Source organism: Jaculus jaculus, chromosome 9 (assembly GCF_020740685.1).
Source record: "Jaculus jaculus isolate mJacJac1 chromosome 9, mJacJac1.mat.Y.cur, whole genome shotgun sequence".
Classification (NCBI taxonomy): Eukaryota; Metazoa; Chordata; class Mammalia; order Rodentia; family Dipodidae; genus Jaculus; species Jaculus jaculus.
The window spans coordinates 106487282-106500205 of record NC_059110.1 but is presented as its reverse complement, the minus strand read 5'-3'; the positions used below and the strand labels follow the sequence as shown (position 1 = coordinate 106500205).

The 12924-nt window shown below is 41.8% G+C and overlaps 1 protein-coding gene and 1 non-coding gene across 5 annotated transcripts in view; both read left to right on the top strand.

Moving 5' to 3' along the window:
• The window catches only part of Luc7l3 (LUC7 like 3 pre-mRNA splicing factor), a 40707-nt gene that overhangs the window by 4924 nt on the left and 22859 nt on the right, over window positions 1–12924 (top strand). For all 4 annotated transcript variants that reach the window (XM_004655613.2, XM_045158869.1, XM_004655614.3 and 1 more), the window contains exon 2: window positions 7106–7172. In XM_004655613.2, the coding sequence (XP_004655670.1) occupies window positions 7106–7172 (67 nt within the window). The remainder of the gene's footprint in view (window positions 1–7105; window positions 7173–12924) is intronic.
• Window positions 596–731, top strand: LOC123463867. Its single transcript, XR_006639238.1, has one exon. It is a non-coding gene; the product is annotated as a small nucleolar RNA SNORA51 (small nucleolar RNA).

The following is a 12924-nucleotide window of genomic DNA, read 5'->3' as shown; positions in this document are numbered from 1 at the left end:
TTCTACCTCTGCCTTACGAGTGCTGGGATTAAAGGTGTGTGCCACCACACTCTGCTTGGAGGTTTTTTTTCCATGTGTGGTGTGGTATAGTGTATGCATGTGTATGCAGATGCAGTATTCTGTGTGTGCGCACATGCCAGGCCAGAATGTCAGGTGTCCCCTTCATTACCTATGCACATGACTTTCCTTCAGACACACACTCTCATTCTGGAGCTTGTTGTATGTGTCAGCTCCAGAGATTCTTTGGTCTCTGATCCCCATGTAACTGGGGTGACAGGTGTGAACAGGCTGTTGACATGGGTACTGGGGTATCAAACTGTCATTTCAGACTTCCTAAGGCCCTCATACTATGTAGGAAGCACTCTTAACATGCTGACCCATTTCTCCAGACTTTTCCTAAAAATTTAGACACTCTTGTTAGTACGTGTTTATCTACCTTAATTTATTTAACTGATTTTTTCTCATTGGATGTATAGATTATGTCTAATTCTTTTGCCATTACTTGTCAGGCTGCAGTAAACATACGTGTACATCTGAGCCATTTGCAGAGTAGATATCTAGAAAGACAATGACTAAGTTAAAGAAATAGCCTGGGAGCCTCCTACTGCTTACCACAGGCTGTGTGTTCTTATACTGACTGTATAGAAAGAGGAGGCAAAGGAAACCTAACCCCAAGTACACCCCAGCCTGAGCCACTGTGCCTGGTCTGTATTGTGAATGGGGAGACATGGAAAAAAAAAAAAAAAGAAATAGCCTGGGGCTGGAGGGATGGCTTAGTGGTAAAGGCACTTACCTGCAAAGCGTTAAGGACCCAGGTTTGGTTTCCCCATTACCTATGTAAGCCAGATGCACAAAGTGGTGCATGCATCTGGAGTTGTTTCCAGTAGCTGGATGCCCTGGTGCACACATTCTGTCTCTCTCTATATGTGCCTGCCTCCCTTCCCCCGCCTCTCTCTCTCAAATAAATAAATAAGCCTTTTTTTCCCCCTTCAAGGTAGGGTTTCACTCTGGTCCAGGCTGACCTAATTTGCTAGGTAGTCTCTCAGGGTGGCCTTGAACTCACAGTGGTCCTCCTACCTCTGCCTCCCAAGTGCTGGGATTAAAGGTGTGTGCCACCATGCCCAGCTAGATTTATTTTTATTATCAACACTGATAACTTCATTTATAATACCCATATACAGACTACCAGTTTTTGGGGAGGAGGGAAAACAGGAGGTGGAGAGCTGACCTGAAATTCAGTGTAACTCAGCCTGGTCTCGAACTTGGAGCAATTTCATTTATTTATTTAGGGGAGAGAGAGAATGGTGCGATAGGGCCTCTAGCCACTGCAAATGAACTGCAGATGCATACTCACCTTGTGCATCTGACTTATGTGGGTACTGAGGAATCAAACCTGGGTCCTTAGGCTTTATAGGCAAGTGCCTTAAGCACTAAGCTATCTCCCCAGCTCTTGGAGCAATTCATCCTCAGTCTTTCAAGTATTGGGATTATGGTGTGAGCCACCATGCCTGGTTGGCTGTACTACCAAGTTTTCTATGTTAAAAATGTCTCTTAATCCCTCGGGAGAGTTAGAAACAGTCCAGGGACTGGATGGAAACTGTAGTTAAATGGTTAAAGCCCTTGCCAGCAATGTGTCCAGGTCCTGGGTCCCAGCACAAAAGGGAAAAAGAAAGGAAGGAATGGAGGAAATAACCAAGCCAAGGCCAACTTAAAGTATATAGGATAGAGTAATAAATAGTTTTGATGAGCCGGGCATGGTGGTGAATGCCATTAATACCAGCACTCGGGAAGCAGAGGTAGGAGGATCGCCGTGAGTTTGAGGCCAGCCTGAGACTACAGAGTGAATTCCAGGTCAGCCTGGGCCAGAGTAAGACCCTACCTTGAAAAACAAAACAAAAAAATAGTTTTGATGTGCCATTAAATGGCAAAACTCTTTTTTGTTTTCTCCCCTTCCTTCCCATTCTTTCTGACTTTTCTAAACAAGAGATTTATTGACAAAAAGGTGACAAAAGCCCCAAAGTGTGAGGGACAGTATAGTTAGGATTTTTCAGCATTTAAAGAAGAGAAAGGAAGGGAAAAAATAGGAAAAGTTAGGTTTTGTGAGTTAGGAAAGAACTCACAAGGGAACAAACTTAGTTGTAAGGGTCAGGGAACAATTATCTGTTTTAGAATTTAGAGCTAGAGCTGGGCGTGGTGGCGCACGCCTTTAATCCCAGCACTCAGGAGGCAGAGGTAGGAGGATCGCCGTGAGTTCAAGGCCACCCTGAGACTACATAGTGAATTCCAGGTCAGCCTGAGCCAGAGTGAGACCCTACCCCGAAAAACCAAAAAAAAAAGAATTTAGAGCTCAGGCTGCCCTTGAACTCCAGCAGATGATCCCAAATGCTGGAATTACAGACATAAGCCACCACAAGTGGATGTTTCTATTGTTTGTTTGAGAGAAGGTATCATTTATAGCTCAGCCTGGCCTTGAACTCAATTTCCTCCAGTCTGGGCTTCTTAGTGCTGATGTTACAGATAAGCATCACTATTGCTAGCTAAGAAAGTTTAGAAATAGTTGAATAAACATTTAATATCCAAAGCATATTGTCTTTCCTGTTTTTTTTTTTAATTTCTTTTTATTTTTTATTTATTTGAGAGCAACAGACAGAAGGAGAGAGAGAGAGAAAGAGAGAGAATGATTGGGTGAGGTGAGTGCGCCCCCTTGTGCATCTGGCTAACATGGGTCCTGGGGAATCGAGCCTCAAACCGGGGTCCTTAGGCTTCACAGGCAAGTGCTTAACTGCTAAGCCATCTCTCCAGCCCCTGTTTTATTTTTGTAGTACTGGGCATTGAACCTATGGCCTCATCTATTAAGCAGACACTTTACTACTGAGCTATATCTTCAACCTTAGTCTTTTTTTTTTTTAAATAAGCAATTTATACTGTAAGAATATTGCTGGTTAATATTGTCAACTTGACAGGACCTAGTCATCTAGTAGGCATGGTAATGAGACAGTTTCTAGATAAGATTACTTTAGGTGGAAGACCTACCATAATGTACACAGCACCATTCCATGGGATGAGTTCCTGGACTGAATCAACAGGAAGGCCAACTAAGTAAGTGTCAGTATTCATTACTTCCTGCTTCCTGACTCTGGGTGCAGGATGATCAGATGTTTTTGGTTTTTCCTAGTATGGCCTCCCTTCAGCCCAAGCTGACCTGGAATTCACTGTGTAATCTCAGGGTGGCCTCAAACTCATGTTGATCTTCCTACCTCTGCCTCCCAAGTGCTGGGATTAAAAACATGTGCCACCATGCCAGGCTTATTATTATTTTTTTTGAGGGAGGGTCTAGCTCTAACCCAGACATTCACTATGTAGTCTCAAGCTGGCCTTGAACTTACAGTGGTCCTTTTACCTCTTCCACTCCAGTGCTGGGATTTATTGTTGGAGAGAGAAGGGGCAGATAGAATAGGTGCGCCAGGGCCTCCTGCCACTGCAAACAAAATCCAGACATGTGCTGCACCACTTTGTGCATCTGGCTTTACATGAATACTGGGGAATTGAACCTTGGCCATGAGGCTTTGCAAACAAGCACCTTTAACCTCTGAGCCATCTCTCTAGTTCCCTCTTCCCTTAAGATGTGTCATGTATTTTTGTTGCAGCAGTGAGAAAAATTAACTGATAGAGTTTGGAGATGGAGTTGTAGGACTCAGAAATACGAGTGGAGAACTGGGGAGATGGCTCAGCAATTAAAGGTGCTTGCTTCCAAAGCCTGCCCAGCCCAAGTTCAGTTTCCCAGTACCCACATAAAGCCAGATGCTGCATGCATCTGGAGTTCCTTTCCTTTCCTTTCCTTTCCTTTCCTTTCCTTTCCTTTCCTTTCCTTTCCTTTCCTTTCCTTTCCTTTCCTTTCCTTTCCTTTCCTTTCCTTCCCCTTCCCCTTCCCCTTCCCCCTTCCCCCTTCCCCCTTCCCCCTTCCCCCTTCCCCCTTTCTCCTTTCCACTTCCCCTTTCCCCTTCCCCTTTCCCCTTTCCACTTCCCTTTTCCCCCTTCCCCCTTCCCCCTTCCCCTTTCCCCTTCCCCTTCCTTTTTGATTTTTTGAGGTAGGGTAGTCTCAAACTCACGGGGATCCTCCTTCCTCTGCCTCCCAATTGCTGGGATTATAGGCGTGCGCCACCACTCCCAGCTTTGGAATTCATTTCCAACAAGAGGCCTTGGCTCCCACAGTCTTATTCTCTCTCCTCCCTCCCCCGCATACAGTGGTGGCACATGCCTTTAATCCCAGCAATTAGGAGGTTGAGGCAAGAGGATTGCAGGTCAGCCTGGGCTAGAGTAAGACCCTACCTTGAACACCCCCCACAAAGGCAATGTGCTTTTGTGGGGCAGATGGTGGATAATACTGGGGAGAACCAAGATACATCAAGAATAAAGAGCCTTCTGGTCTACTAAGACATGGGTCACCTCTACCCTATCAATCAGCCAGGCCCAGAAGTCATCACACGGGAAGCAGTGACATGAGTACTGACTGCTCTTACGGCTAGCCTGAAAACCAGCTCCAGTGTAACTGCCACAGACACTGTGGTCACTCAAACTTCATCAAAACATATCCAGAGTCTAAAGAGAAAGCAACACTAAATCAGATCCCTGTCTTGCCTGCCAAAGGCCCAGGAAACTGCAGAATATGAGTCCGGAGAGTGTAAGAGCTTCAGGGTGGGGGGAATAGCCTAAGGCACTGTGGCCCTCTCTCCCCTAGAGACTAACTCAGACCTCTTGGTCCCCACAATACCAATAACCTTACCAAAGAAGACCTTTGACAGAATTGGAGTGGGATGAGAAGGAGGTCTAAGAGTCAACCTTTTTTTTTTTTAAAAAAAATAAAAAGAAAAATGGCTGGGCATGGTAATGCATACCTTTAATCCCAGCACTTGGGATGCAGAGGAGGAGGATCCCAGTTAGTTCAATGCTACCCTGAACTAGAGCTAGAGTGAGACCATACCTCGGAAAACATAAACAAAACAAAATAATAATAATAAAAACCTATGGGCCAGGTTTCTGGACACAAATCTATAATTCAGTAGCCTGGGGGCTGAGGAAATTGGAGTGTATTCAAAGCCAGTCTGGGTAACATTGAGAACACCCGTTTCAATAAAAACAAAACATCCTAATATTTTTATTCCACATAGAAATTTACTAAGAGTCATTATTACTAGTTTGGTTTTTTTGAGGCAGGATCTCGCTGTAGCTCAGGCTGACCTGGAATTCACTATGTAGTCTCAGTAGCCTCCAACCCTCAGCAATCCTCCTACCTCTGCCTCCCAAGTGCTGGGATTAAAGGTGTGTACCATCACGCCCAGCTAAGAGTTATTTAGTAATGAATTGGTGAGTGTAAAAATTTCCAGTATAGGTTAAGGACAAAATCAAATTACTTTTTTTTTTGAGGGCTGAGGATGTAGAAAACTTGCCTAGTATTAATAAGCCCTTGAGTTTGTTTCCCAACATCAGAAGAAAAAAAATCCTGGAATGAAATTATTAGACATTATATAGATGTATTAATTTTTAAAGTGTCATACTAGAGCTTGGGAGAGGGCTTAGCAGTTAAAGGTGCTTACTTGCAAAGCCTGCTGGCCTGGGTTAAATTCCCCAGCACCCACATAAAGCCAGATGTACAAAGTGGCACATGTATCTGGATTTCATTTGCAGCCCTGGTACACCCATACACACACACACACACACATAATTGAATAAATAAAGTATCACGTTATATCATAAGTAGCTTACCAAAAAAAGTCTTTTTAAAACAACTATTTTGGGGCAGAGTGTCATTCTAGCCCAGGCTGATCCAGAACTCTAGCTCCAGGCTGCCCTTGAAGTCAGAGCGATTCTCCTACTCTGCTTTCCCAGTGCTGGGATTGAAGGCATTCGCCACCATGACCTGCAAAGAGAGAAGATGCCAGGACTTTTAGCCTCTGTAAATGAACTCCAAATGCTTGCACCACCTTGTACATCTGGCTTCATGTGGGTACTAGGGAATCAAATTCAGTTAAGCTTTGCAGGCAAGTGCCATCTCTCCTTTTTCCAAGGTAGGGTCTCACTCTAGCCCAGGCTGACCTGGAATAATTCATTCTGTATTCTCAGGGTGGCCTCGAACTCATGGTGATCCTCCTACCTCGGCCTCCCAAGTGCTGGGATTCAAGGTATGAGCCACTATACCCAGCTCCAGCCCTATTTTTAAAATATATTTTATTTTCTTATTTGGAAGAGAAAGAAGCAGATAGAAAATGGATGTGCCACACCTTCCAAGGCTCAGGGTCTAATGCAGAAGAGGTGGCAGAAAGAATGTAAGAGCCAAAGGAAGGGTAGGACTCCTTACAACATGCTCCCCCCAGAGACAAAATGGCCTGGATATCCATGACCTCACAGTGCCTGACACTACCTACACAAGACCATCATAATAGGAGGAAAAGATCATGACATCAAAATAAAGGAGAGACTGATTGAGATGGGGAGGGGATATGATGGAGAATGGAGTTTCAAAGGGAAAGTGGGGGGGGTATTACCATGGGATATTTTTATAATCATGGAAGTTGTTAATAAAAATTAAATAAATAAAAATAAAAGAAAATGGGTGTGCCAGGGTCTCTAGCCACTGCACAGAAACTCCAGACACATGTGCCATCTCATATATCTGGCTTTATGCGAATATTGGGGAATTGAACCTGGGTCCTTTAGCATTACTGGCAAGTGGCCAAATTGCTAAGCTCTCTCTCTCCAGTCCCACTAATTTTATTTATTTATTTATTTACTTTGGTTTTTAAGGTAAGGCTTTCACTCTAGCCCAGGTCCCACTATTTTTCTTATTAAAAAATTCTTCTAAGATGTCTTATTTGTAGTTGCTTTTGTATTGGATCAAGAGACATTAAGTGGAAAGTAGAACATAAGTGATTCTTCTGTCAGTCCTGTGCATCTTTCATTGGAATTTTAGATTCTGAAAGGCGCTAATTGAGCTCAACAAATGAAATTATTCTTATACTTGGTTGAAAGATGAATATATCTAGAAATTAAAGGTTATTATTTGGCACTTCTTTAATACAATTTTAAAACAGCATTTTTTCCCCAATAGGTTTGTAAATATTATCTCTGTGGTTTTTGTCCTGCGGAATTGTTCACAAATACTCGTTCTGACCTTGGTAAGTGAATTTTTTGTGTATCTTTTATCAATTTTTTTTTAATTAAGCCCTCTTGCTAGGTATGATATTACTAGCCTTTAATCTTACTAGGAGCCAGGAGGATTTTATTTAAAGGCAAATTTGGGTGACATAATGAGACCTTGTCACTAAAATACAAAACTTAAAACATTTCTTCATAATTCTGAAGTTTGTTTTTTTGAAGATTTACTGATAATTACTTACTTGATTTAATTCTGAAAATTCTGTTATCAGTCTTATATAACATTGTGGTTTATTTCTACTTCTACTCCTAAAATCATACTAAGATGATTTTTTTTCTCTTGATTTTTGAATTAAGATTTCATACTGTAGCTCAGGCTGATTGGAATTCATATAGCCCAAGCTAGCCTTGAACTTTCAGCAATCCTCTTATCTCAGCCTCCCAAGTGTTAAAGGGGTGAACTACCATGCCTGGCTAAAATGGAAAAAAATAACTCTTTTAAGGACATGGAACAGGAAATAACACCAGATGTCAGCAAAATTTTAGTCTTCACAAAGCAAAGAATATTGTGCCCTTAAGCCTGGAAAAATGAATACTAGGGAAAAGCAAGTTCCTGATCCTAGAGCCATGGGTGGGTTGGGGATTCAGATCATAGAAGTCAGGGCTTTGAGTTGAAGCTTTGTTTTGTTGTTGGTTTATTTTTACAAAGGAGCTCCTGCCAGTCCCTTTTTCATTTTATTTAATATTTATTTATTTGCTAGCAAAGAGAGATAGAAGAGAGACAGACAGAATGGGTGCACCAGAGCCTCCAGTCAGTGTAAATGAACTCCAGATGCCTTTACCACTTTGTGCATTTGCCTAAATGTGGGTTCTGGGGAATTGAACCTGGGTTGTTAGGTTAGACAGGCAAGCGCCTTACCTGCTAATCCAGCTCTCTAGACCCCTGAAGTTTTTTGTTTTTCTTTTTTTAATTTGAGTGAGGATCTCTCTCAAATCCAAGCTAACCTGGAACTTAACTCTAGCTCAGGCTGTTTGGGAACTCAGGGATGCTCCTCCCTCAGCCTCTCAAATGCTGAGATTAAGGGCATGAGCTGTCACACTAGGCAAAGTTTCAGAATGTTCAACCTTAACACTTAATGCTTTCAACCAGTGTTTGGGGGCTTTCCTACATTTTAGGAAGTTTAGCAGTATCCCTAATTTGTACTGTATGTAGTAGCACTCCCTACTTGTGACAACAAAAATTGTCTGTAGACATTGGCAAATGTCCCCTGGAGGTCAAAATTGTTCCCAATAGAGAATTACTAGTTTAGTCAGTTCTCTGTATCTGTTGATTCTAGTTTTCTTAACTCTTGTGCCCTAGGATGGTGAAGTTATTTTTGGAAAAATTGCAGACTAGTTGATCTGAACCATAAAATACAAAAAATAATTGAGTTATCAGTTCTGAGGTATGTTACATACTGATAAAGTGATATATACATCACAATATTCGTCTTTGGATTTTAGGAGTATACGTGCTTAGAAGAATCTAGCAATTTGGTAATTCCAGACACAGCACAGGGAAATAGTAACTTAAAATGAGTCTGTAAAAGAGATGAAATGAAGCCATACATGGTGGCCCACACCTTTAATCCCAGCACTCAGGAGGCAGAAGTAGGAGGATTGCAGTGGGTTCAAGGCCACCCTGAGACTACATAGTGAATTCCAGGTCAGCCTGGGCTAGAGTGAAACCCTACCTCGATAAATAAGAAAACAAAAACAAAAAAAGGAAAAAGATGAAATGAGTCCTTACTAGTAGTGAGCAAGTATTCTTTTGTAGAGGAACTAAACACTTCCAGAGAAGTGATCTCTTCAAATCCAGATTCTCTGGACGTCTAAAAGAATTGTATCTGAGTTTTCTTTGGCAAAGGCTGTTAGTGACAGATCTTGACTACACATGCCAACCTCCATACCCTTTAAAAATTAGTTGCCTGTCAACCAACACTAGCTATACACATGAAAATTACCTTTAATTTGAGAGATTGACAAAGGTACAGATAGGGAGATGGTAGTATGATTAGAAATGATGGGAACAACTAGAAAATTGTATAGAAGTCTTTAACTTTTCATATTTTCAGAGGAATAAAAGTAGATAAGTATGCATCAGAAAGAATAGATTGCTATTAAATAAGGCTTTAGAAATGAAAGAGCTCTTAGACACTAGGACTAGAGAAATAAGGGATAAAAGTCACCGGACTGCCGGGCGTGGTGGCACATGCCTTTAATCCCAGTACTGGTGTTAAATGATTGTTCTAATCCTAACGCTTGGGACTGAAGCAGTCTTCTTTAGACTACATAGAGAGATATATGCACACATATATACATACGTATGTGAAAATAAAAAATCACTAATGATTTGAAATAAGGGAAATTTACTGGGATTTTGAACAATAGGACAGAAAAGATCAACATTTAGAAAATACATTCAGGAATCTGATTAATAGTCACAAAATGTAGATAGTGAGGAATTCATAAAAGAAATAAGACACAGTCACAGAGTGGGCCCATCAAGTGTTAGGCACAATGGAAAAGGATCCATACCAAGACATACCATTATGAAGTTTGAGAACACCGACAGTAGTGGGCAGTGTAGGTCACAGAATTGTGATTCAGTATTATCTAGGACAGAATCAGTCAGGAACTATGCAGGAAGATGTCACAGAAACACCCTAAGGATTCTGGGTGAAAGTGATTGCTGCTCAAGGTAGCAGTTTAGGGAAACATAGAGGTATGAGAATGAAGAAAGATACTTTTTTTGTTCACTTTTATTTATTTATTTGAGAGCGACAGAGAAAGAGGCAGAGAGAGAAAGAAAGAAAATGGGTGCATCAGGGCCTCCGGTCACTGCAAATGAACTCCAGATGCATGCGCCCCGTTGTGCATCTGGCTAATGTGGGTCCTGGGGAATCAAGCCTCGAACCTGGGTCCTTAGGCTTCGTTCACAGTCAAGCACTTAACCGCTAAGCCATCTCTCCAGCCCAAGAAAGATACTTTTGACACTGGATGGCTGAATCCCTAAAGTGCTTATCTTCCAAGCGTGAGGACTTGAGTTTGAATTCCCAGCATTCATGAAAGCTGCCACAGGAGAGGTGAGACAGAAGAATCCCTGGGGCTTGCAGGTTAGCTAGTGTAGCAGTTAATGAGCTCCAGGTTCAGTGAGAGACCCTGTTTCAAAAAAAATACACTGGAGAGTGAAGGCTGAAGATACCTACCATGGATATATGACTTCTATACACATGGTTATTGTGCTCACATGCTTACAAACATGTATACACAACACACAGATATGCAAGACATTTTCAGATTTACAAGCCTTACTGTGTCTTCTATGAATCTTTCCCATGCAAAGTCAACCAAAACAATGTTCAGTACTTGGGAAAGAATACAGAACGATAAGATCTGGGTACACTGCCTCTTACACAGAGCAACATAGAATTCTTTAGGATGACAACAAGTAAGCTTGGAAAATATGCATCCTAGATTGACACAAGACAGAAAGCTCCTGAAGGAATTCAGAACTTGGGCTGGAGAGATGCCTTGGTTAAGGTTCAACTCCCCAGGACCCACGTAAGCCAGGTGCACAGAGTGGCACATACATCTAGTTTGTTTGCACTGGCTAGAGCCCCTGTTAGATCCATTCTTCCTCCTTCCTTCTCAAATAAATAACATTTCATATGTATGTATGTATGTATATATATGTGTGTGTGTGTATGTGTGTGTGTGTGTTTAATTTATTTATTTATTTGAGAGGAAGAGGCAGAGAGAGAGAATGGGTACACCAGGGCCTTCAGCCACTGCAAATGAACTACAGATCTAGCATATGTGGGTCCTGGAGAATTGAACCAGGATCCTTTGGCTTTGCAGGCAAACGCCTTAACCACTATGCCATCTTTCCAGCTCATAAAATATATTTTTTAAGAAGGATTCAAAATGTGATTGCTGAGTTTCAAGTTTTAAGGAAAATTAGTTTAGGGATAGTGTCTTTGGTTGAGTTGAAGTGCTTTGAGAATGACCTGAAAGTAGACCTATAGAAAACAAACTTAAGAGTTTTCCAGCTAGATGTGGTGGCTCATAACTATGATTCCAGCAATTGGGAAACAGGGAAGAGGATGGATGTGAGTTTGAGGCCAGCCTGGGCTAGAGTGGCCCTGCTTCAAAATATTTTTTTTTCAAGCTAAATAAATCATAAAATGTCATCATAGTGCATCTTTTCTTTGCCACTTACTAGAAAATACTAGTCAAAATACAAACCTTTAGTATGATTTGTTTAACCTAATAAAAAATATTTTCTATTTGTTTATTTGCGAGATAGAAAGAAAGAGTAGGCAAACTAGGGCCTCCAGCCTCTGCAAACGAACTCCAGACATACGCACAACTTTGTGCATCTGGCTTATGTGGGTCCTGGGGAATTGAAAATGGTTCTTTGGGGCTGGAGAGATGGCTTAGTCGTTAAGCGCTTGCCTGTGAAGCCTGAGGACCCTGGTTCGAGGCTCAATTAATTACCCAGGACCCACGTAAGCCAGATGCACAAGGGGGCGCATGTGTCTGGAGTTTGTTTGCAGTGGCTGGAGACTCTGTTGCGCCCATTTCTCCCCCCCCCCCCCCCGTGTGTATGTGTGTTTCTGTCACACTCAAATAAATAAAAATGAACAGAAAATTAAAAAAAAAAAAGAAAATGGTTCTTTGGCTTTGCGGGCCTTAACCACTAAGCCACCTCTGTAACCCTAGCCTAAATTTTTGATGCTTGAGATTGATAATCTAAGAAAAAGCAAAATATGCACAAAATTTGGAAATAATGGGGTTAAATTATAGAAGAAATAGCTAAAAGTTAAAAGCTAAAAGTTAAAGTTGATTACTTTGGAGGCTGAGGAGTAGGGCTAAAGTGCTAGTTTTATATTATCTTGCTTTATGTACAGTAAGGTCAATGGTGTTCACATTGATGGCTCACATGTCCAGATTATGAATAGTTGCTGTCCCTAGTTTTCGTGTGCTATTTGTGCATGATACTTCATGATTCAATAGGATCTCTGAATGTCTACTATGTAGACTACTCAGTAATACAATAATTGATATATTTTTTAAAAACTTTATTTTATTAGAGAGAGAGGGAGAGAATATGAATGGACACACCAGGGCCTTCAGCTACTGCAAACAAATTCCAGAAGCATGTGCCACCATGTGCATCTGGCTCATATGGGTCTCGAACCTGGGTCCTTGACTTTGCAGGCAAGCGTCTTAACTGCTAAGCCATCCCTCCAGCCCCAATAATAGATACTTTAATTTTACCTTTTTTTTTTTCTTCAGGCTGGTTGTGCCTGCTGGTCACTTTGAAATTGTATGCAATATTATTTTCTTTTCTTTGGGGTGCTGAGGAGCAAACCCAGGACTTTATGCATATGAGGCAAGTGCTCTGTCACTGAGCTACAGCGTCTTTGTTGGGTAGGAGTGTGGGGTCTCATGTAGCCCATCCTGGTCTGGAATTCTCCATGAACTTGAGGATGACCTTGAACTTCTAGTCCTTTTGCCTCACCTCCCAAGTTTTGGGGGTTACAGGCATGTGCCACCACACTTGGTTTGTGTGGTGCTAGGGATTGAGCCCAGAGTCTCATGCATATTAGACAAACGTTCTTGCAATTGACCTGTATCCATAGGCCCCCTTTTTCCTACATAAAAATAAAAAATATGGAGCCTGGTGTATTGGTCTGTTCTTGTTATCTTACCACTTGGGTGCCCAAG